The following is a 25,623-nucleotide window of genomic DNA, read 5'->3' as shown; positions in this document are numbered from 1 at the left end:
AGTCATGGCTACAACTACCACTAACTCGCTCTCTATCCCTACCGACTCCTACTTACACGAACTACCGGATCCTGAGATATCTTGAGAACAAATCTCTCCATATATTGTAGGTAACCTTCTGGAGAGACTTTAACAAATAGAACACTAGTTCTTTTAACCCACCGTCTTCTGGTAGATATAACTGAAGCTTTGACTAACTGAATGTCAGTGCTCCCACTGTCATGAAAACCTCTGACTTGTGGCTCTGGGTTTATCTCTTGCAAAACAAACCTTCTTCTACACACTAGCCTCTGTGAACCAGATTTTAACTTTCTTCTGAACTGGGCGGTTACTCCCTCAGATGGTAAACTGACCATGTACAGCGAACCTCGCTATCTTCATCAAGCTATGACAAGATTACACTGCCCATTCCCGAACTTAACTTCATGCCCCTAATCATCCAACTGTCCAACAGAAATCAAAATCCTCTTCAAACCTTGAATAGCCCTGACATCTCACAAAGTCCATAAACCGGCTGAAGTCTTTAGATAAACGTCACCCATGCCCGTCACATCAAGAACTTAATCGTTCGCAAGTCTTACCCTTCCAAAATCACCAAACTTTAGATTCTTCATCGTTTCACTGCAGTGAGTATCATGAAACGATGCACCAAATCCATAACCCAGGAATCAACGTTACTCTCTACACTACAAGCCAAAGCCTCATCACTAGTGACCCCGTCATCTGTGTCGTCTTCTGTAACATTCACTTCTTTCTTTCTTACCATTTGAACATTGATTCCTGAAGTTCCCATTCTCTTTATAAATCCAGCATTCAATATCTTTACGAGTCTTAGACTGACTCCTCTTCCTGCTCTCACTGCCTCGTTCTTTTCTCCTGCCTCTGCCTTCTGTGTCTAACATATTACCTGATGATTCGCCTGAACTTCTGTGAATCTTCTCCCAGAATCAGATCCTGAATCCCATCGAAAGTAATTTTTGTAGACGAGCTACAAACCGCAGTCACTATTCCAGACCAACTGTTGGGCAAAGAGGATAATAACAACAGGCCTTGAACTTCATCATCAAACTTAATGTCAACTGACATTAAGCGGGACATGATCGAATTAAGATTATTATATGCATTGCAATAGACCCACCCTTTTTATTCTTGTAGTCACTAGCTCTCGGATACGATAGTCCTTATTTGCTGCTGAGGACTTCTCATACATGTTGGATAGTGCATCCATCATACCACGCATTGTGGTTTCCTTCATGATGTTAAACGTCACATCTTCCGACAACGACAGAGTAATAAAAGCCCTAGCCTTCTTGTCTTAATTTCTTCCAATCTGCTTATGACATCTTTTTTTGTTTTTCATTTTCTAGCACTACATCCAAGTCCGGCCTTCTGACAAAGTAGCGCTTCAATATGCATCTTTCATCAACCAAACTTATGTCCGTCAAACTTCTGTATCATAACCTTTCCGTCTTTTGCCATAACGATGACTAAACGAAAACCTGGATAAAAAAAAGGAGACATACACAGCAATGGCATGAGCCTAAACTTAATGGTTGTTCTACAGAACTTTGTTAAACAAAACCACCCGGCTAAACTGCCCGGTAAATATGGCAAAACTCAATCAAACCCAAAACCAAATATGATAACCCGCTGCTCCAAAACCGACCAATACAACTAGTATTACTTGAACCAACCAAAACAAACAAATCAAAAATAGAACCTGGAGTAATCGATGACAAACTTGAACGAACTCGACAAACTGTTTGGCGAAACTGCCGTAAATTTGTACCCTGATCGGTGGTGGCGTGAATGTTCCTAGCGTCTGAAATCGTGATCGGAGATTACTCCTAGATTTGCGTCTTGTTTAAACATGATCGATAATCCCAAATAAATGGGTAACAATTATCGATAGCGAATGATTCAAGGTCGGCGGCTGTGGTTATTCTCAAATACAAAACGATTTTGTTATTAATTCACACAATAATTAATTTCAAAATATTAGACGTTGAAGGAATTGTGATGGTGGCGGCATGAAAAACTTCGATGAATCGTAAGGCCGGCTGCCAATACAAAACCAAGGCTGACACAAATCTTTTCTTTCGCGAATGTGAACTCTGGTGTGCAAACGTAACCTCGCTCTTGATACCACTTGTTAGGATCTGGCGCAGTGATGGTGGCGACTGAAATGCATTCACATAAGATAAAAAACACTTTACTTCTTTCATTTTTCCTTTGATTGTTGGGTTTATCGAGTCTTGATTGGGTTCCTTTAAGTGAAGATCGATTTTGGGCCTTAATGGAGATCGCATAGGGTGGCATGGGGTCGGCCCTAATCTTATTTTTTAGCCCATTTATCTTTTGTTGTTGAACAAGTTGTAAACCCTAGATTGGACAAGTGTTTAGTGGGGTCGGCCATAATCTTATTTTTTTAGCCCACTTATTGAACAAGTTGTAAACTTAGATAGGATAAGTATTTAAACATCTTTGGTACTTGTAATTCCTCACGAGTGAGGCGGTAGCAATAATAAAATACCCTAGTTGCAGCATGTGGACGTAAGTCCAATCTATACCGAACCAAGTAAATCTCGCGTGTTCATCGTCGTTTACTTTTCTCTTGCAGTATTGTTCGTGTTTATGTGCGCCATATCCTAACAAGTGTATTGTTCGTGTTCGTGTGTGCGCCAGATGCTAACATTAACCACATAGAGTTCAAGTCAGACAATAAGCATTCACTTGACTCACAAGTGTTGTTAGAGCGACTAGCCGTGAATGAGGCTTGTTGAGCCCAACAATACTATTGACACTTCCATGGCTTTTGACAACTAATGGTTATATAATGAATCCAGGGATTTAACCCATTTTGATAACTTTAACCCATGCTTAAATAAAAGTCCGTTTTATTATTTTTATGGCATAAAAGTAGTTTTCAAGCATGTTTCTCCTAAGTAGTTAAAAAAACAATAAAATGGGGCCGTGAAACTCACTTTGGTCCTAGAGCATGCATATTAAGTGTCGGTGTTACGAGATTGGTAAAGTGTATGTGCAAGCATCAATGTAACCCTAACAAGTAATTTGACATAAGTATCTTGTATTTAGAGTACATTATTACACGTTTGGTTGAGCTCGAACAATCTGTTAAGGATTTGCAACCAACCAATATTTGTTTCATTGCATGTTAATAGAGAATACATAAGCTACCTCTTATATGCTACCTATACTTGTGTGTCATTGATTGTATAAGTACACATGAAATTAATGGAAAGCGATTACCAAACGAAACATGTTCAAATCTCATCAAAAGTTGTATTTTATATACTTCATATATAGCCGTCAATTTGAAAATAGTGATTCGTCTCAAATGATTGTTCCCATATGTTATCTACGAGTGTATATATAAGGCCCGTGATTCGGGTACCCTACAACGGTTGGACTTGCTCATGAACATAGAATGATAATCAGAGACGTCATATATTGCAGCAGAAATTAAACATTTAACATTCATTCAATTTAAACATAATACATAAACTTGTCCTTTCAAACGTAACATAAAAATCTTCCCTTGGATGCTAGTCCCATTATGGATAGCCTTCCATATGCTTACGCCATCCATTCCACACTTGCGTAGGAGCAACCGATACAGTATCCAATGACAACTTCATCCAACTAGGGGTGTTCAAGAAATCTGAAATCCCAAAAAAATCAAAATCTGAACCGAAACCCGAATTATCCGATCCGAATAACTAACTCAAATTCGGATATGGATTTCAAAAAATTTCGGATAGTTCGGATTATTCGGATATCCGAATATATAACATGTTATTAGTGTATATAGCCAGGTCCATTAACATTTACAATAACCTTATAAGCATAACTTGATTATTCATTCAATCAACCTAACACTCCATAGGCAAAAATGTCGTAACACGCCGTCGTTATACTCTCTAACACCACCTACCTTCCTTGTTCTTGTAGTGTTTTATTTTTATTTTACAGTTTTGTATGTTTATTTAATAACACTTAAGTTTATATATTTGTTATACAGATTTTTTGAATTATTTCGGATCATCCGAATCCATTCGAATATAATTCGGATCAGATAGGAATGTCCATGGTTCGGATCGGCTCGGATTTTGGATAAGGTTCTAAAATTTTCAAATCCGGACAATCCGAATCGAATAAGCCGAATAACCTGTTATCCGAACCGATGAACGCCCCTATATCCAACAGCGGCTTTCTGTTTGAATTATTTTTCAACACTAACGTGCATTTTAGTTCTTTTTGCTATTTCTTTGATCATTGGAGAGTTTTCTTGAGAAGCACTTTCTAGCTAAATAATGTTTAGGTTTTTGCAAGTCTTTATGCTGTGAACCCTTTACTAAGAAAGGGGCTATCAAGTCTTACCGTAGCTATTTAGAGTGTTTAGGTTGCAACTCTTTATGCTGATTATCAGTTAACCCTTTACTAAGAAAGGGGTTCAAGGAGAGAGTTGTTGCTAAAGAGGAGACAATTTGTTGTGAGAATTGTTGTAAACAATAATACAACCACTAGGAAGCGAGAGTCTCGAACCTGTTTCTGCTTATGTATCTTTACAAGGTGGAAGGTTTTCGGTTAGAGTTTGTGAAGCCCGTCGAATGGGCCAAGCTCTTAAAATTCACAAAGTTGTTGAATCTAACCAGTTGATAACGTGAACATTTCAAATTTTAGTTATTAACATTTAACTTTGGAATTGACTACATAAAATAGCCCATACTATTATTTGTTAAAAGTAACACCTTTAGGGTTCTAACTTTAAAACTTTTGTAATATATTTGACACACACATGAGCTAATGAGCTATGTACTCTACGAAATCTTAAGCACCCCCCCCCCCCCCCCCAACCCCCACGCAAAACAACCTTCCACGTCACCAACGATCACCCCCACCAAGAGCAAGCACAGATAAACTGCACGACGAGTACATTACTTAAATAGTATACATGGTTAGGGGTGGACCCACATAGTATGGAGCAGGGTCTCGGGATACCAATATTTTTTAAAAATTTATTAGAAACAGTATATTAAATTTTTTGAGGACCCCATAGGAGTTAATACTTAAAACCCATACTATTATTGTTGATGTGGTCCGTTGGAAAGTCACATGTTTTATATTTATCTTTGAAAGGTCATAGGTTCAAGTCTCACAAGGCTCATTTTGTGTTTTCTTAGAGTTAATCATCTGATTACTAACACCGCAAAGGCTTAGGATTTTTATTTTTTTTAGTGTGAATCATTTGATTATTAATGTTGCAATTTTAAATTTTTAGTGTTAATCAATCATTTAAGGGTCTGTTTGGTATGAGGTAATGGAATGTACGACAGAATGGAATGAACGTGGTAATGAAATGGACAAAGGAATGGAATGAGTTATTACCATTCCAATGAGATGTTTGGTTACTATATGGGAATGAAATGAATAATTACTTTGTGTTGTTTGTTAGACAGGAAAAAAAGAAAAAATAAAATTAAAATGGTAGTAAGTGGCGGTGGTGGTGGTGTGGTGGGAGGTAGGTGGCGGTTGTGGCATCGGTGGGCGGTGATGGTGGATGATGGTGGCGGGTGGTGGTGGGCAGCCGGAGATAATGGTGGTGGGAGGTAGGTGGTGTTGGGGGGTGGGTAGTGGAGGTGGTAGGCGGCTGGCACTGATGGCGATGGTTGGTAGCGGTAACGGCGGCGGTGAAGATCAAGAGGAGCAAGGATGTCGTCAAGTTCAAGGTTCAGTGCTCGAAGTACCTCTACACTTTGTGTGTGTTTGATGCCGAGAAGGCCAACAAGTTGAAGCAATCTCTTCCACCAGGTTTGTTTGCGTTAGTTTGATTGTTTGTTTTTTTAGTATGTGTTCTTATTAATTGATTTTTTTGTGATGCAGGTTTGAGCGTACAAGACCTTTGAATGTGATCCGTTTCTTGATCGGGTTTGCGTTTTGTTTTATTAAAAAAACATTTGGTTGGAATTGTCATTTCTGGATTTATTGTTATTGATATTTGGCTTTTAGTTGAGAATTTGTATGAACTTGTTGAAGTTTTGGTCTAGTGACTGTTAACTTTTTAAATTAGCTTGTTGTTTGAAAATTAACCTATGAAACATAAACATAACAGGTAATAGAGTTAATTACAAACGGTCTGGGTGTTTGGCTTAAATTGGAAAACCCTGTTCAACGTAATATTATTATGCATAATTAGTTACAGGTGTATTTTATTATTGTGGCAGACTACAGGTTGGTTTTCATGTTGAATTTAGTACTGAAACACAGGTGTTTTGATTTTAAGTGTTATGATTTCTTGTATTTTTGATAGTGTTCTCGCTTTTTGTGATTAAATTGTTTGTAGTGATGGGCGATAGTTTTAGTAAATCATAGTCAGAGAAAAGAATTATATGATGGGTGGTAGTTTGAGTAATTGGTAGTGTCATAGACATTGGTAGTTTGAGTAATCGTAGTGTTATATACGTCGGTGACCATACAAAAATGTTGGGTTTTCAAGGCTATTGATCGGAAATGTCGGGTTTCTGGGGCTTGATTTGGGTTTTGAATAGTCTCAGTTTTGCTCAAATTTTATTGGTTATGAAAACAAGCGCAGTAAAACTGAAGTAGAGGACGGTGGCATGCCAAAAATGTTTGGAGGGCTGGGTGTGACCATCAAATTATTAAGGTTACTGGAATGTTTGTGCAGTTGAGGGAGATGTTGATTTGGAGAACGGGAACGTTCCCACCCTTCATCAACCAAAAACGTCCCAAACATCGCCATGGGTGGTTGTTTTCGCAGCGTGAATGACCCAAATTGGGCAAAAAGCGGGCATGTAATTTTAAATAAACAATCTAGATAGTAAGTTTTAAAAAAGAATTTAGATAACTACGCAATAAGTAGTAATTTCTAATTACGTATGTAATTTTTCATTAAAATTATAAATTGTTTGAATAAAATACGTATCAATCAGCGATAGTCAACAATTACAAAATTGAATTAGCAGGTTAATCATGCTTAGCAATTCAGCCCCTGTTTGATTTTGTTTTTGATTTGTCCATGACCAACGAAGATTGATTTGCGAAATAAATTTCATTCATGTAAAAAAAATGCTTGAAATAACACATTCATTATATGTTTCATTATATGTTTGGAATGGAAATAATCAAACTAGTTAGTCATGATATTTAATTTTGTACTAAAAAGTATTTTGCCAATAATAATAATAATATAATTTTGCTTTCGTGTAAACTAAAAATAGCCTGTAATCATATGATATTTCATTTTGTATTAAAGACAAAAAAAGACCGCCGTTCAAAAAAAAATATGGGAGGTAATGGAATAAAGTCCCTTATGTGACGTTTCAAAATTTCCATTAATAATTCACCGAAATTCATTTCCGCCGTGACATTTGGTTTTCCGTCGATGATTTTCGTTCCCCAATGAAAGAGTGAGACGTGTAAAGATACTGACCCCCACCCATGAAATTTCAAAGAAAAAATCTGTCTGATCCGTGAGATTTTTCGATAGCCTATTTTAAAACTCTCCCTCCTCAACTAGCCTATTTTGGGAGTTATCCCAAAAAAGGGGATTTCAATTGATCCTTACCGATACCGATACCGAAAATACCGGTCCTGAAATTTACAAATTCTTGGAACCGGTACCGGTATCGAAATATTCAGTTCAATATCGGTACCGGTATAGTACCGATATTAAAGGTAAAATTTCGAGAAATACCGGCACCGTAGTTCGGTACTGGTACCGAATTTGTTCATCCCTACAGAGTAGTGGGCTCCCTTCTAAAGGTGAAATGAAGATGATTTTATTTTTTATTGTTTTCACATAATTAAAAATAAAAAACTAGTATACGGCTTTACCCTCCAGCTCCAGTCCCTAACGTGTGGCCAAAAATGGAGTTTGGTCACAAGAAGCTACCTTTCTTTTCCTTCAAAATGTCTCCACTTTTCTCTTTTCCGATCAAATAAACTTAACAATGGCTCTCTTACTCCACACCCCAGTCCTCTTCCACACCACTAAACCAACAGCCCTCTTGAGAACCACCACCCCCAAATCATCAACTCTCTTCAGAAGCCGGCCACTCAAGTGTGCCGCACCAAACATCTCCAGTGACGAAAAAGAAGATGCTCTTGTTGACGAGGAGAGAGGGAGAGCTGACCTGGTTGCGTACCACTGGACTGAGAATGGTACCCGCTGTATTTAACCAAGGACGTACCCGACGATGCGCCTTTGGGTTTAACCGTTTTCGATAAACAAGTTGTCTTGTATCGCGATGGTAATGGCGAGCTTCATTGTTACGAGGACCGCTGCCCTCATAGGTAATCTTGAAACGAGTCAAAAGAAAGTTGAATGGGTTAAAGTGGCCAGTTTAGTTTAATTAATTAGTATTTTCGGTTATTTGATTTACTTCGTAGAGATAATAATGTTAGGACTAGGATAGAGCCCGTGTGACACGGATGGTTAAAAAAATAACATACCTTATGAATTTCATCATCATCATCGTACTCAGTATATCCCACCAATAGCAAAGCTATGGTAGGGTCTGAGGAGGGTAAGATGTAGGCAGCCTTACCTCTACCCCATAGGGATAGAGAGGCTGCTTCCGGTGAGACCCCCGGCTCGATAGTAGTTTTGCATCAAGCCCTAGACATAAGGCACATAGCACTCAATCATCGGGACGCCGGCTGATCGGTGTATGTACCCTTATCTTTCAGCTATCAACGCCACTACATGATGCCTGATTAACCGTCCGTCACTTTTAACGTTAGTTTCACGAGATTAGTAAAATAACGTCAAAATTAGTGCAATTTCACTTTTGCCCACCCGAGGGTTCACACATGGATTAGTAAAAATAATTTGTACTTGTATTAGAAAATAAAAATAGAAGGTTGTGAATCTTTACCAGTTAAGAAAAAAAGAATGTTACTATCAATTCATTTTAGTTGAGTGGTAAGCCATAAACATTTTAAAAGCAATGTAATGAGTTTGATTCCTTTCAATAACATATTTTTCATTTTATCATTCATAAAGTGGAAATTGTAAAAATGGAAACTTGTACAATTGGCAGTGACAATCTATGTGGAGGGTCTAGTTGAATGACATGTGGAAGGATTGTGTTGCTTTAATAGTATAGGTAGATAGTTAGATTAGTATGGTATATTTTAGTATAAATAGATGGTTTAAGGATAAAAGATTATAGTAAAAAGAAAATATTGAGATCAAATTCTTTGTTGGGATTCTTAGGCCTAATTTCCAACAATTCGATTATTAAACTTTGAGTTGGTCTGATCTATTTTGGGATTTATGTTTAATCTGCTTGTGTGATCAAAATCTAAATATGCAGTTAAGTAGTGATCACTGGCTGCAACATAACTGATTATTAAATGTTAAGTCTTAAAGCATGTAATGTTATGTGTGAACCCTTTGGTGCGCGCATATAATGTATATATGTGTGAACCCTCAGGTGGGCAAAAGCGAAATTGCACTAATTTTGACGTTGTTTTAGTAATCTCGTGAAAATAACGTTAAAAATGGCGGAAGGTTAATCAGGCATCATGTGGTGGCGTTGATAGCCGAAAGACAAGGGTACAATGTACATCCACCAATCGGCCGGTGTGCCGATGGTTGAGTGTTATGTGCCTTATGTCCAAGGCTTGATGCAAAACTACTATCGAGCCGTGGGTCTCACCGGAAGCAACCTCTCTATTCCTACGTGGTAGAGGTAAGGCTGTCTACATCTTACCCTCCTCAGACCCTATCATAGCTTTGCTATTGGTGGGATATACTGAGTACGATGATGATGATGAGTTAAAGCATGCACTTATAAAAAATGATTATAACAACTTCAAGCAATGGGTTGGTTTCTTTTAAATCAACTTTATTACAGTTGATTATTATAATGGCGCGCCCAAACACCACAAAGTATCTGCAAGAACGTAGTGCGACGTGTCAACTGTTAGATTTTGTAAGGCTTGAATGCTTGAGTTTTGTGCTTGAATGCTTGAGTTTACTGGCAACCCGTTTAATTAAACAGGTCAACCCGTTTAGAACTAGTATAAAAAGTTTATATATTATTTTATAAGGCTAACCCGCCAACCTGTTTGAGTTATTTAGATATATAAAAGCGTTGCACACATTCCGATTTGTGGGTTACATGATTTTAAGTGGCCGAGTTAGGGATGATATTTTTAACACAGAAAATTATATGGGTCATGTTCAGGTTCATTACCCAAAACCTGTCAACATGCCAACCCGATTAACATATTGGTTACAAGTTGGTTAAAACTCATTTACATCTGTTTGACTCATTTAGATAAATGAGTTATACTAGTCTCTAAAGTTCGAGCTCAGCTCATGAGTGATTTATGAAAATCGGGCTCAATATGTGAAGCTTAAACGAGCCAAGCTCTAGTAGGTTGAATGAGTTTGAGCTCGGCTCATTTAGCTTACAAGAGATTGAGCTTGGTTTATTCCGGGCTCTGTCTCTAAAGCTCGAGCTCGTTTATTAAACAAGCTTATCCTTAGGTTCGGGCTTGATCTCGTTTAAGCTCGATTCAAGCTTTTAGCGAGCCAATCTCGAGTAGCTAATGAGCAGCTTGGCACGTTTACACACTTGGTTACATGATTTTAGGTGCCCTAGTCAAGGACTCACGGATGATATCTTTAACACGAATAAATATACGGGTCGTTTTCGGATTCATCAATTTGACCCCCAAACCCAACATGGTCTTACTTAGAGAAAAAAGGCAGACCATGTTACTCTCTTGAAAATGATATTCTGTTGGCACTTGCTAGCAATACATGTCTAGATACAAAACATGTAATTTACAGACTTAGAAATCGTCTGTGTCATCTTGTAATCATCAGTTTGCTTTTTAATTTTTTTGTTAGAATATTCGTCGTCGTTTATTCAAAACTGATATGATATCTGCCAATTAGTCCGGAATGCAGCAAACAATAACCAAAACAAGCATATAATGTGTGTGCATAAATTGTATTAAGGTTAGCAAAGCTTTCTGAGGGCCAGATTGTTGATGGAAGATTGGAATGTTTATACCACGGCTGGCAGTTTGAAGGCGAAGGAAAATGTGTCAAGATTCCTCAGGTCTGTTTTTAATGACATATATTTAACCCATTGTGATGTTTTCACCTGTCACTAATTCACCATTACACAATGCACACATACAGCTTCCTGCAGATGCAAAAATACCTCGATCGGCATGCACCAAAACATATGAAATCAAAGACTCGCAAGGCGTTATTTGGATATGGATGTCACATCAAATCCCACCAAACCCAAACAAAATCCCATGGTTTGAAAACTTTGCCCGGCCCGGTTTTAAGGATATTTCAACCATTCATGAGCTTCCGTATGACCACTCTATTCTTCTTGAAAACCTAATGGACCCTGCTCACGTCCCTATTTCACACGATAGAACTGATTGGAGTGCCAAACGGGAAGACGCGCAGCCGCTAGTTTTCGAAGTCACGGAACGAACCGCTCGTGGGTTTGCGGGCTGGTGGGGCCGGGAATCCGATAAAACCACACCAAACTTTTTAAGATTTGAGGCCCCGTGTAACCTACAAAATAACCGTGAGATTGTGGACAAAGATGGCGTGACAAATTACTTTTCCGGCCTTTTTTTATGCAGGCCAACCGGTCAAGGAAAGTCAATGCTTATAGTGCGATTCGGGGGCACAAAAAGATCTCCGTTAGCAAACGTGTTCCCGCAATGGTACTTCCATCAAAACGCTGGGAAAGTATTCGAACAAGATATGGGGTTTTTATCGTCTCAAAACGAGATTTTAATGAAAGAAAAAGTGCCCACAAAAGGACTTTATATAAACTTAAAATCATCTGACACGTGGGTCGCCGAGTATAGGAAATGGATGGATAAAGTCGGGCACGGGATGCCTTACCATTTCGGGCACTCGACCATTTCATTGCCAGACAAGCCTGCAGTGGTCGAGCACGCACCTGCGGGTTTGGTTGCGAGCATTGCAGCTTCTTCGCCCACGAAGGGCGGAATTGGAATAAAATACGCACCAAATCTTGCTAACAGGTATTTTAGGCATGTGGTTCATTGTAAAGACTGCAGGAATGTTGTGAAAGCTTTTGAGACATGGAAGAACAGGTTGTCTGCGGTGGCAGCTTTGTCATTGACTTTTGCGATTCTGGTCAACGCAAGGCAGTGGAAGGCGGTGTTGTTGTTTTTGGCGGCTGCGGGTGGTGGTGGAGCTTATGTGTGCTCGACGGTTGTGGATATGAACACGACCAATTTTATAAGGACTCATAGGAGGTTGTAGAAATGAGTTCAATTTTGTTGTAAGAATGAATGTTTGTTTATGGGCTTATTCTGCACCTTGATTCTGTTGTGTTTGTAATGTATAGACTATTGTTGTGATAGATTTATGAAAGAATTATAGTTGAAGTGTTTGTTGGTTGATGATCATGGAGGTTGAATCCATCTGTAACTGACATAACTGTTTTTTTTTAAAAACTATAAATAAGTAAAAGGTTAATATGTTTAGAAAGGCTGACCAACGCGGTTGCGTAGGTAACAAACCTGTCGTTTTGTGGCGGTACAAACTACTAAGACACGAATTCGGTCGGTCGGCATTGGTTAGATCCGTAACGGTAATGACGGTAAACATGAAAAAGTAAATTATAACTACTGATAAAACCAACCAAACGATTTACAATGTAGTGGCAAGTAAGCGGGCAACAAGTTGCGCCGCAACCCCCTTTTGGATAGTAAACCCAATCCTACTAAAAACAAAGTTTTGATTCTTATGAGCCGATAAATTGCTATGCATGACCTTTTGAACTCTATTTAAAAGGTCCATAGCATCTGGAGCTAAGTAACCAAAAGTGTCAAAGGCAAAGGGGATAAACACGTGTTGATTCTCCAAACAAGCTTTCTCGTGTTTAACAACCTTACCCGAGGCCACCTTCAATGCTGCCTGACAGGCAACAAACCCATTGTCCCTTAGCCCAACAAGAGGGGGAGACTCCTTAGCCCAAAAGTAAATGCACGGAATAGTATTGGTACTCATATTGTTTATGACAAAAAAGAAAAAAAACATATTTAAACCGTCGGACGGTATTAGAACTAACCCCAAAAGTACATTTGTCAACGCCTAATTACAAAGGTTTAACATATTTAAGAAATAAAAACAAAACTCACGCCTTGTGGCTACAAACTAGCATGAATTTGATCGGCATCAGGTTATATAACCGAAATTAAATTAAAAAAAAATAAATTCGTAAACTTTCAAGTAGGCTAGGAAGACATCTAGACCTTTCATTTTTATAAGAAAAAAGAGAAAATAGATGATATATTAAAGACAACTATTTTTGTTGATTTCAAAAAAACAAATTCCTCACTTTTTAAAACCTTCATATTTCATACGACGTTATTTAAAAAAAAAATGCATCATAAAATCAAACATTTTTTTTCATCTGTAGTTTAAGTACTATATTAATATATAAAAATAACAATTTATAGAAAAAAAAAGTGAGTTTTTTCTATGCTTACATGGTACAACATTTTTGTCCTGATTTTTACTTTCATTTTTTATTTATTTATCTTGTTTTGTTGTTGTTTCTAGATTTTGTATTGTTCTTAGAAAAAAACAAGTGGATGAAAATTTGAGGAGTGACATTATAATTTTTGTAATCCTTTTTAGGCTGCTTAGACAAAACTCTCTTTTAAAGTATCTGCATCCATAAAATATAAACCGAAATTACTATGATAAATAGATGGCCAATACATGGGAAAACAATGTGACTCCTATATAGCCTTGAATTACTCAAGCAAATAACTTTATTAAAGGTGTATCGTATTCGTAGTCAAAAACAGAAAAATCAGTAACACCCAGTCAAAGACCAAATATTTAATGATCAAGATACTTGATTTGTGTTGAAACGTTTGGGTTTGTTGGTCCGTCCCAGACGCATGCCTAGCGAGCTGTTGCCGCTCATATGATGAGTCCAAGACTAGACAAAGCAAGCAGCGCCTAATTATAAGCAAGCAGTTCAATTGACCAGCTACACAGACAGAGACGGTGAGGGAAATGAGTCACCAGGGCAACGGCGACCACCAGCACCACCATCAAGCGGTGGATGGTCTGGTAAACCTGCTGACCAAGGCCAACAACGATCTAACCGTAGTCCACAACCGCTTAGACAAGGAGTTTCGCCAAGTCTATCCTGATAACGCACGTACCTACTTTACTTTACCAACTCCCTATTTCCATTATTATTATTATTATTATTATTATTATTATTATTATTATTATTATTTTAAAACAGGCAAATCCGATGAAGCTTGTGGCTAGAATCAAGAAGATCCAAGACCAATTACCCTCTCTTAAAGACCAATGCCAAGAATTACTCTCCGCCAAGCAGGTTGGTTCACATACATATCAACCCTAATTTTATTCCATTCTATTATTGTTTGTTTGTTTGTGTTTAGGTTTAATCAACTATATATCCCACATTTATTATATACATACATACAACATATCCTTTACACTTTATTCTATTCCACCCGAGCTTAGCGGTAAAGACAAATTACGAATATAAACGCTACATTATAAAGCATGCTATTATTAAGTTGTAATTGTATTAGGTATTGTTCTATTGAGGAAGTTAAGGATGAATATATATGTAGAGTTAGGGAGGGGTAAATAACTAGATATTGTGTGTACGTACCCGCTCGCTTTTGTTTTTAACTAAACGTTTCGTTTATAAGACATTTATTTTTATTAATCTATTCTACTAAACCTCAAAATAAAACGACACTAATATTTCGGACTAACAAAATTGTCACATGCTAAATTATAGACGGGGCAAACGCGTGTTGACCGGGGTCTTTAACTATTTTGATAAATTTAGTTTATTCGATATGCCATTAATAATAATTAGTATGATCATCCGTATTTAACAAGTCATTGTTTAAAGTAAAACAATAGCATGCTATAAAATGTTGCGTTTATATTCATATAACTGCTAGGCCCGAGCTTGTATGTCGTACCTTAAAGGAGCCAAAGCTCAGCTTGGCTGTGTAGTTAAAAGGACCCAAAATAGTTAAAAGTTAATAATACACAAGGCTCGGGCTTGATAACTAAACGAGCTTTAGTTGAGGCTTGGCTCATTTCAAGTTTTTTTCGATCCGATCTCGGAGCGGCTCAGTTCCTTTGCATCCCTTTAATTGTGCATTGTTGGTTCTAATTAGGGTTTAATTGAGATTTGAAATCTGCCCCTCTCTGGATTATTCATGGTGAAACTGAAATGTTGTATTAATTACTATCTTTTAAAGTGTAAAGGATACGCTGTATGAATATAAATGTATGATATATAGTTAATTGAACCTTTTTAAAATGTGTATAATGGATTAGTCACTTTATCATACAATTTCAAGTTTTGTTAATTGTGATGTAGGATTTGATTGATAAAGCAAGGACAACTATAGTTGGGAACAGAGCATCATCGCAAAGGCTGCAAGCTTCCATGGGGATCCCTGTCACCAATGATTCGGATGATCCTGCTTATACAAACTTTAACGAGGTGACGTTTATTTTCTTTATTTTAAGGCATAGATTTACATTTTGAAGTTTGTTCAAGTGGTTCAAGTTTCATCGGTTGTGTTTTCCAAGTGGTGCTTATAGATTTGCACTATTTGCCAGTAAACAACCTAAAATAATAATGGCAAGATATCCCATGACTGCCTGCAATACAGTGATGGAAGGTTTTTAGGTAGATTTATTTTTAAAACTTGCTAATAAAAACATAAGATTTTAACCAAACTGTGTAAATTAAACCTGGAAAATAGATTTTCTTTTATATATTTACGGATGGGGTCTACTTAAAATCTTCCCAACTGTTATGCTTATGTGTGGTTGGTATATTGGGAGTTATTAGTTATATTCTTGCTACATTTATTTTTTTTTTTTTCAGTGTTTCATGTTTGGGAAATTATTTTAAACAAGAGGATTTTAATTGACAGTGTCATGTTTGAATGTTATAAACAGGTCATCGATGAATGGGCCCTACAAGTCAGATCTAAAACTGGTAATGTGTCGTTATTGGTTAATTCTTTCATCACTAATAATGAAGCATTTTGTAATGCCAAATATGCATACTGCAGGAAACGATGGTCATGAAGATTCAGATTCAGAGGATATTAACAAGATGCTGTTCTCAGCAATTGTTCATGGTACTTAATGACACATCCTAAATCGCATCATTAGTTTATCTCAAATATATGATGTTGCAAGTCACTAGGTTCGTTTTCCTTTTGTTTAAATGTCTCAAAGATGAACTGTGTTTGGTTCTTTTAATTATGGTTTTACATGGTTTGATTGAAACTGGTAAAATACAGTCAAACCGGAGCAATTTGAATGGTTTGACCAGGCTAACCATCCGTGTCAGTTTGAATTATTTTCAAAACATTGTATATGGTTTTTAGTCTGCAGTTTTAACGTCTGAACTGGCCGTTTAGGTTGAATCAAACTGTGTATTTCTATTTTGTTTTACAAATATATATTAAAGTTTATGCGATGTCGAATTGCTTGAAAGACACACCTGTCAAAGAAATCTTATCAAAAGGTGAGCGAACGATTGGTGTCATGTTGTAATTGCATACGCTCATGACACCAGGCAAGGGTGAGATGCACGACCAATTGAATGCTCAACTGCTCATGTTAAGAGGGTTAGAATAAAGAGCTGCATGCATATAACGGCCTGGCACTCACGCCTCACATTCTTCTACACTATCTCCGTATTGGTATGTTTATAACTTAAAGTCTTAAACTAGAAAAATATGTTTTATCATACCTTTGTAAATGATTTTGTTTGTTTATAGCCTTTGTTAGTGTCCTTAACAACTACATTACATAGAGAGTTATGGTGATCGGTTGTTAAATGTTGTCCTCAGATTGTACTATATTAACATCTTGATAAGACCCATTCAAGTAACCATCATAGATTTAGGACAGTTTTTACCTTTTCTAACAAGACGTTGAATATGTTGTTGGTGTTCATATTTAGACATATGTCTCCGGTTCTTGTTTGCAGTGTTCGGATAGAGAGAGACGGGATGAGTTTATATGCCGTCAAAATAAACTGATATAAACACTCATGCTTGTTTTAGGTCTTCTCTGCCATAAAACATTTTATTTGTAAAACATGCAGTACATTCAAGCACTAATATGCTACCAATGTTCAATGTTGTATTATTATGTTAAAACTAGTCGTTAAATCAACCTGCAAGCATTTTAACTTAACAAAACGCGATGATGTTTAACTATTAACAATGAAATTAACGTATATTGACGTTACCGTTTTCTTGAACATGGAAGTGTAATTATAACAAAATTAGTTTTATGTATGTTTCTAGGGTAGCAAGGATGCATTCTTTTGTAAACAAATGGTAGCGTTTTGTTGGTGCAATCCATTGCTTGATAGCCTTTATGTTTATCTTGTGTTGTAAGCTTCAACAAATTAAATTGCTGAAATTAAAATTTGTGATGCTAGAAGCCTTTGTGTTGCTTTTATACTACTCTCTTCTCTTTTATAAATTAGCAAACACACCTTGGTTAACTAATGGTTAACTAAACCACCTTTTTTAATACATAATTCTTTCCAACAAATCATTTCATCTATCACTTTAAAGATCAACATGATAACCCATGTGGGACCATTAGTCATACTTAAATCACAATCAACATTATTAAAATTGGCTATAGAATCTCTTGTGACCTTTTGTGAAGGCCCCTTAATTATTCAACCATTATCTCGTAAGTATGAACCACCAAACTAAACGCTTTTCATATAAACATGCGATTAAACATAAATACAGAAACTTTAAACCATGTGTCACATGATAATTGTATCATGTTACAATGTTTAACACCCATTTCATAACTACAATCCTTGATGTTGTCATGAGACTCGTAACTATAATTGTGTTGATTGAGTTGCATTTTATTTTCTTTTACTTAAACAGTATTTGGAACTATCCTAAATACATGAGTGAGTTATTTTGAGATGAGATGTCATCCGTCTATATTAATTTTAACGCCCAATGTCTGACTCATCCAGGAGCACAATTAAGGAAGAATCCCACCATTATGAGAAAATCCACTTGAGTTATAAGTCAGGTTTCAAATTGAAGAGGCTAAGACCATAAGATCTGAAACCTTAACCAAGTGCTTTGTTTTATATTCTTATGGGCTGTTTGACAATCTTGTGGTGAATCATTAAAAGATCTGACTGATTAATAGGTAGCCTCTTATTCATTTAGCATGTTTCTGAATGTACCCATTTAGCATGAACCATTACGAGACATCTTTTTAGTAAACTAGACACACTCTACCTCTAACCGATTCAAATATAGTCTCTTAATGGAATTATTAAGAGACAATTTTGCATTTTTCTTTCTCTTAATAAGCAAAAGCTTACCAATGAGTGGGATCACCACCAATACAAAACTCCCACGCCCAAATATATGACTCATTCAGGAGCAACAACAAGAGAGAATCCTATCATTATGAGAAAATCTTGTTTAGTCACGAGTCATGTTTTAAACCACAGAGGCTGAGACCATAAGATCCTAAACCTTAAACATCACACCATGTTATTGGACCAGAATACCAAATGCCTTGTTTTATATTCTTATATGTTGTTTGATAATCTTGTGCTGAATCGTTAAGTCTGACCCATTAAAAGGTAACCTCTCATAACCATTAAAAGGCTCCACAAACCATTAAGAGACGTCTTTTTAGTAAACTAAACACGTAATGTCTTTTACTGATTCAGATAAAGATTAATAGGTAGCCTCTTATTTATTCAGCTGTCTCTAAACTTACCCATTAAGAGACTATATAAACCATTTAAAGACGTTATTTTAGAAAACTAAACAAGCTCTACTCCTAATCGATACAGATATAGTCTCTTAACGGATCATTAAGATGCAATTTTGCAATTTTCTTTCTCTTAATTAACAAAAGATTAAGAATGAGTGGGATCATCACCAATACAAAACTCCCACGCAACTTGTAGATGAGGTCCTCATACACCATAGCACAATAATTTCCCATCAACGGCCAGGATCAAATCCTGAGTCGCATGATGAAAATCCAACGGCCCATCTTAATGCGCGTAATTAACGAGAAGAAAGGAGAACATACAACATTCAGTCGGTCTTCTTCTCCACTCTCACTTTCCATTATTCAATCTTTGATTCATTAAATCAAATCCAATTAATCCCCAAATTCAATCCGATCTATTTTCTTGATTATTGAACCCTAATTCCAATTACACCAATACTTATACAACCCACCATCAAGTTTTGATTTTTATTGTTTCCCCATTAATAATAATGTCTGCCCTGAACCCCTGCAACAACCTTTCTGATTACAAGATCAGGTACGGATCAAACGGGTTCAATTCGATCCAAAAATGGGTCAAATCAAGCCCGTACGGAAAAACCCTAACTGCAAAATCAAAATCTGAGATACCCAGATGCAGTTTGTGTTGTGGGTATGAGGGTAGATTATACATCTGTCTGATCTGTTCATCAATGTCTTGTTGTGTGTCGTCTGAATCAAATCATGCACTTTTGCATACCCAATCTCATATGGGTCATGAGATTGCTGTGGATGTTCAAAGATATGAGCTTTATTGCTTTGGGTGTGATGATCAGGTGTATGATCCTGATTTCGATAGAGCTGTGATGGGTGAGCAGCCTTTAGGGTTAGGAAATGGGAATAATAATAATCTTGAAGGGGTTGTTATTAGATCTAGTAATAATAATAATAATAAGAGGAAAAGGTTGAGTTTTGAGATGGGATTGAGTTCCGATTTCAAGAATCTGAAACGGGTCGGTGGCGGTGGGGACTGGGATCACGGGAGGAGGATGTCGAAATCTTGTTTCCCGGTTGGGTTGAGGGGTTTGAACAATTTGGGGAATACTTGTTTTATGAACTCTGTGTTGCAGGCATTGCTTCATGCTCCTCCTATTAGGAATTATTTTCTTAGTGGTAGGCATGATCGTGATTCGTGCCGGAAAACGTCGTCCGATCGGTTCTGTTTGTCGTGTGACATTGATGTTATCTTTTCTGAGGTGTTTTCGGGTGATCGGGTGCCGTACAGTCCAGCTCAATTTCTATACAGGTACTCAATCTATTGAGTGTTTAATTGTTTTGTTGGTTACATTTTAATAGTAATGTCTGCAAGTGATAGATCTGATAATGTAGTTCTGATGTATATCAGTTTTGAAAAGTCTAGAAGATGTGATTTGACTGTTGAGGTCAAACAGATTAGCTTCATATTAATAGTAATGTCTGCTAGTGATAGATCTGATATTTGAATTGCATAATCACTTCTGAATCTGTAAATTTATCTTGTTTGACCAAAAAGTCAACTTTTTTTTTGATGGAGTACATGTTTGGATCAACGTTTTATACTGGTTATATTTGTTTTATATATTAAAGAGTCGGTTTTTTGTTTCTTGTTGCAGTTGGTGGAAGCTTTCAGAGAATCTTGCTTGTTATGAACAACAAGATGCTCATGAATTCTTTATGTCGGTTCTTGATCGGATCCACGAAAAAGAAGGGAAAACAAAAAACACAAATAAAGGTATTTTTAATGCAGTCATTGAACACAAATAAGAAAATGAAAATTTTTCGGGTTTTTAGAGCGTTTTGTTCTTAAACAGATAACGGAGACTGCCATTGTGTAGTCCATAGAGCGTTTTCGGGCTTATTAAGATCAGACGTTACTTGCACAACATGTGGTTTCACATCCACAACTTACGATCCGTGTGTCGATTTATCTCTCGATTTCAATACAAACTTTGACCATAAACCCCAAAAGTCAAGCGAGCCCCCGATATCCACTCTCACTAGCTGCTTAGACCTATTCACAAGACCCGAAAAACTAGGGTCTGACCAGAAATTATACTGCCAAAACTGTCGAGAGCGACAAGAATCCGTGAAACAAATGTCAATTAAACGACTCCCATTGGTGTTATGTTTACACGTGAAACGATTCGAACACTCGCTAGTGCGAAAAGCGTCACGAAAAATCGACCGACATTTGCAGTTCCCGTTTAATTTGGACATGACACCTTACGTTTCGTCATCGATTGTTAGAAAAAGATTCGGGAACCGAATCTTTGCGTTTGAAGGTGACGAATCTGAGTTTTCAACAAATTTTGAGGTTTTTGCGGTGATTACTCATTTGGGTATGCTTGAATCGGGGCATTATATTACTTATTTGCGGTTAAATGAGCAATGGTACAAGTGTGATGATGCATGGATCACTGAGGTTGATGATGAAGTGGTGAGGGCTTCACAGATTTATTTGGTTTTTTATGTCTAGAAGGTGAGTTCCGGACATAAATCCGGTGAGGAGGGTGGTGGTTGTCATCTCCGGTCGCCTACGTCCGGTGACTCGTTTGTGACGGTTGCTGGTTGTTGTTGAAACTGTGGGATGGTTTTTGTTTGAATGAATGAATAAGGTGGTCCATGAGAATGAAAGAGGTGGTTTATTGTTGGGTTTTGGATGTTGACTGTTCTGATGTATGTACAGTGAAATTCTTTTATTCAGAAACTGAGGACTTGCTGGTTTTTTTGCATTTCTTCTAAATCAATCAATCATACCCAGTAAAATTAATGATTTATTAAATTCTTATCAGATTATTGTTATATTTTTTTGGGTCTTTTTATTTACAAGGTTTTTGATCAAGTTTTTGCACTTTTGTCAAAAGATTTAAGATCTTTTGGTTTAGTAGAAATAGATCAGTACATTTAAAATAAAAAACCATGCTTTACTAAGAAGTAAAAGCCGGTTGTTATTTGAGTTGTTTGTGAATCAATATATACCATTTAAAATGCTGACATACAAATCAGCCAACCATCAAAAACCATGCTTTACTAAAAAGTTGAAGCCAATTGTTGTTATTTGAGTTGTTTTTGAATCAATATATACCATTTAAAATGCTAACATACAAACCAGCCAACCAGAGGCTTGTACCATGACAATTGTGCATATGTAATTTGTAAAACTCTTTTTATCATTTTAAAAAGTTCAATGCAAAAAAACAAAACCATAAAAAAAAACCTCAATTAGCAGAACTTATCGACTCACACAACCCGATTAATTTAGTTTGCGTTTTTCAGAACTGAGGTTAGCAGTTTGCCCTAAAATTTTCATCAAACCTGAACAATGTAAACTCAGGTTGCTCATCATTTTACAGATTAATATTAAAATTTGTGTTCATGAGCCAATTTCATCCAAATTGCACAATTAAGTAAATGAAAGTCTGGCAATTAATACCTGGAAAAATACAGTTAGATATTTCTCTATTTTCAATTCATAAATCATAACCAAACTACCATGATCTGTGTTAAGAAAATGTTTGTTTTGCATCTGCAAACATCATAGCAATGACGAAACGAAGATAAAATATCAATGAAACGGCAACATGCTCTTTTAATCAACCAAACAAGCAAATGTAAATCCAAACTTCAACTAATGCATACAACATTAGCAACAAAAAAACATCGTCAAATACGTTAAATAACCGTCTGAATTTCCAATCATATATCATAATATAAAATATAGCCTACTTGTGAGCCCCACTTCAAAAATACTCATTTGCATCTTAAATCTTAAAAAAAATAATAATGAAAATGAATAGATGTCTCTAGTTGATACTTGATACCTCATCTGCATTGTAATAATAATAAATATATTTCCCTTCAAGTCAAAATTGTATAGCCTGAAAATCCAAAGATTTACTTTTTCTTGTTTTTGAATTTGTCCTTGAGCAAAGTAAACTGCTTTTTGCACTGGTTAACCGTTTTCCCTGGAACCGCAGCCGCCACCCGCTCCCACCTCTGATTAGCTTCCTTCGGGAACGTTTTCAAAGCCTGAATCAATGCAGTCACTTGACCAACAGACCATTCATCTTCATCCAACTTCACACCATTTTCCACAACTTCATCTGTATTTTGAACTTTGACTGCCTTAGTTTGACTTTCTTCGGTTTGACTTTCTTGCTGAGTTGGAGGAGATGAAATCGGCTGGGAAGGTTTCTTTTTTTCAAGAAACGTATCAAACGCTTTTGTGGGGTCGGGTTTTTGAAGAAGAACGGTTTTTGTTGCTTTGAGAATCTCGTCCACCTGGCGGTTGGTTCCGATGTACTCTGATATTACTTCCCACCTTCTAGAAGTTCCTTTAGGGTACTTCAAAATCCCTTTCCTTAAAAGCTCAATCTCTTCTTTCCCCCAAGGTTTCTCCTTTTTCGGTTTCGGAACATTCCCGTTGACTTTCACAGACCCGTTTTGTTGACTTATGTTTAAAACATTATCTTTTACAGAAGGGTCCAAGTTATTAACCGCCTTTTTCAGAAGCTCAGCTTGCACACATTCATCTTGTGTTTCCATGTCATCACATAAGGTTTTCAACTTCAAAATGTCGAGTGACATGCAAAGATTTTCCATGTCATCATGGCTAAGATTAAGCAGATGCTGAGTCACCACGTTTGTTGATACGGTTCGAAGACGGGTTCGTTCTTTACGTAGCAATTTCTTTTCTTTTTCTTTTATTTTCTTCTGTTGTGCAGCGGCTTCTGCGGCTTGTTTTTCAGCTTCTTCTTTCTTAACTCTTTCTTCTTCTGCAACTCTAGCAGCCTCTTGTTCTTGAAGCTTTTTAGCCATGAACTTGGCTTCTTTTTTCTTCTGTTTTTCAGCCTTTAACAATTCTTTTCTCTTTGCAACTCTCGGGTCTCGTTTATAAGCATTGTCAACAAGAGATCTTATTCTTGCAGATTCTTCTTTTCTAGCTTTTTCAGAAAGCTTTGCGTTTTGTCTTTCCATCCATCTTTTATGCTCACGTGACTCAGCTTCTTCAAGATCAAACTCATCTTCATGTGGAAACTCCCTCCAACTTTTAAAACCATACCAAAAGTCATAAAACAAGTCAACATCATCAAGTGGTGTGTTTTCGTCTCCTAACATAGGTGCCGGTTGAGCAACAGACCACCGTCCGTTTCTCAAAAACGCAGGCCCAAACACCTTGAAGAAATCTTGTGGGCCACAATCAGTTGGAATTTCATCATCAAACTCATCTGTAGAGTCAAAAACCCGTCTTTTCACAGGATCGATTAAAACCTCATACGCTTCTTGAATCGCCTTGAAATGGTTCTCGATTTCGTCTTTTTTCGACTGTTTAGCAGCTTCAGTTTGTTCTAACAGAAGCAAAGCCGCCTGCTTGTCGGGGTGGTGTTTTAAAGCAGTTTCACGGTAACTTTTCCTGATTTGATCTTCGGTTGCTAAATACCTTAAATTACCCAAACCCAACAACGCATAATGATCTTGCTGGTTGGCTCCATCACCAGACTTCTTTTTACCTTTGCTACTGCTGCTATACGAATCATTCGACTGCATAAACTCATGCTCTTTACTTTTGGGAGAGCTTTCACTACCGTCTTCCACCTCTTTGTTTTCATCCTTAAAACAACCAGAGAGTTTAAGCGCTACCTCATGAAACGAATGACCCGCGGGTTCAAAGCGTGAAGCTTTTACAGGAAAACAATTTGAAGAAAACTGGATCTCTTCTCCATTTAAAAGCTCGGTCGAGTAAGTAATCCGAAGAATGCTTGTTTTGGCTGTCATTGTTACAGCAAATCAAGCATCCACCGCTGCAAACTACACTAAACCGATAAACAAAATATATAAGAATCCAAACAAAACAGCTATACATATGTTTACAAAACACATAACATATTCCATAAATCAAAATTAACACTGATTATCTAAACATACAAATGTAAGCAAGCATCCACAGCTTCAAATTACAATGAATTATGACAAAAAAGTATATATTCAATAAAACATAACATAACATATTCAATAAAAGCTATATATGATTAATAAATTAATACTGATTAACATAACATATTCAATAACATATTCATTGTAATTTGAAGCTGTGGATGTTTACACTAAAAGCTATATATAACATAAAACCTATATATGTTTACACTAAAACATAACATATTCAATAAATTAATACTGATTATTATCTCTTAAACACTAACAAATTGAAAACCCTAACAAATCTCAAAACCTAAATTTGGGTGATTGATTAGATAACAAAAAAAAAGTGAATCTAAATAAAAAAGATGAAAACAATTATAGACGATGATACATTATTATATTATATGTATCTGTAAACAAGTATAAAGAAACAGCAGGAGCAGGTACAGCAAGAATTGGAAGATGATTAATGGTTGCTGTATCATAAAGAAGAGCATTGTGTTGATTGATTACCTGATGAAATTAGGGTTTGAGGTGAAGACGGCCAAGCTGTGATTTGGGGTTTTAGTTTAGGGTTGTTGCTTTGGTTTTTGCTTGCAAACCCTTGACTTAAATAAACACTTTTTTTTTTTTTTACTTTTTAACGGGTGCTTTGGTGGGCTATATATTTTTGGAATTTAAAACTCTCTTTTTTTTTTCCTTTTTTTCTAACAAGCAACAAATAATGAATAAAAAGCGGGTATCTCAGGTAACCTAAGGTAAAAGGCAATCTAATG

General features: G+C 36.6%; 3 protein-coding genes and 1 pseudogene across 4 annotated transcripts; 3 read left to right on the top strand and 1 right to left on the bottom strand.

Annotated features, from left to right (window-relative positions):
* Window positions 1-7,991: 7,991 nt before the first annotated feature.
* LOC143634164 (protein TIC 55, chloroplastic-like) lies at window positions 7,992-12,455 on the top strand (annotated as a pseudogene). The gene is made up of 3 exons (XR_013153806.1): window positions 7,992-8,334; window positions 11,018-11,120; window positions 11,204-12,455. The product of XR_013153806.1 is annotated as a protein TIC 55, chloroplastic-like (transcript).
* Window positions 12,456-14,092: 1,637 nt separating this feature from the next.
* On the top strand, window positions 14,093-16,568 carry LOC143634181 (uncharacterized). The gene is made up of 5 exons (XM_077102336.1): window positions 14,093-14,236; window positions 14,331-14,426; window positions 15,462-15,587; window positions 16,052-16,091; window positions 16,168-16,568. Exons 1-5 carry the CDS (start codon window positions 14,093-14,095, stop codon window positions 16,242-16,244), a joined length of 483 nt encoding a protein of 160 aa, XP_076958451.1. The 3' UTR covers window positions 16,245-16,568.
* Window positions 16,569-19,381: 2,813 nt separating this feature from the next.
* LOC143634163 (ubiquitin C-terminal hydrolase 22-like) lies at window positions 19,382-21,453 on the top strand. The gene is made up of 3 exons (XM_077102320.1): window positions 19,382-20,195; window positions 20,542-20,660; window positions 20,740-21,453. The coding sequence occupies exons 1-3, from the start codon at window positions 19,402-19,404 to the stop codon at window positions 21,402-21,404; spliced, it is 1,578 nt and encodes a 525-aa protein (XP_076958435.1). The 5' UTR covers window positions 19,382-19,401; the 3' UTR covers window positions 21,405-21,453.
* Window positions 21,454-22,570: 1,117 nt separating this feature from the next.
* Window positions 22,571-24,737, bottom strand: LOC143634162 (uncharacterized). The gene has a single exon (XM_077102319.1). It carries the CDS (start codon window positions 24,701-24,703, stop codon window positions 22,823-22,825), a length of 1,881 nt encoding a protein of 626 aa, XP_076958434.1. The 5' UTR covers window positions 24,704-24,737; the 3' UTR covers window positions 22,571-22,822.
* Window positions 24,738-25,623: the final 886 nt, after the last annotated feature.

This window comes from Bidens hawaiensis, unplaced genomic scaffold (assembly GCF_021521415.1).
Source record: "Bidens hawaiensis isolate Kalapana, Puna unplaced genomic scaffold, B.hawaiensis_p1.1 tig00007028_1, whole genome shotgun sequence".
NCBI classification, from domain to species: Eukaryota; Viridiplantae; Streptophyta; class Magnoliopsida; order Asterales; family Asteraceae; genus Bidens; species Bidens hawaiensis.
This window is presented reverse-complemented; position numbering and strand designations above follow the sequence as displayed.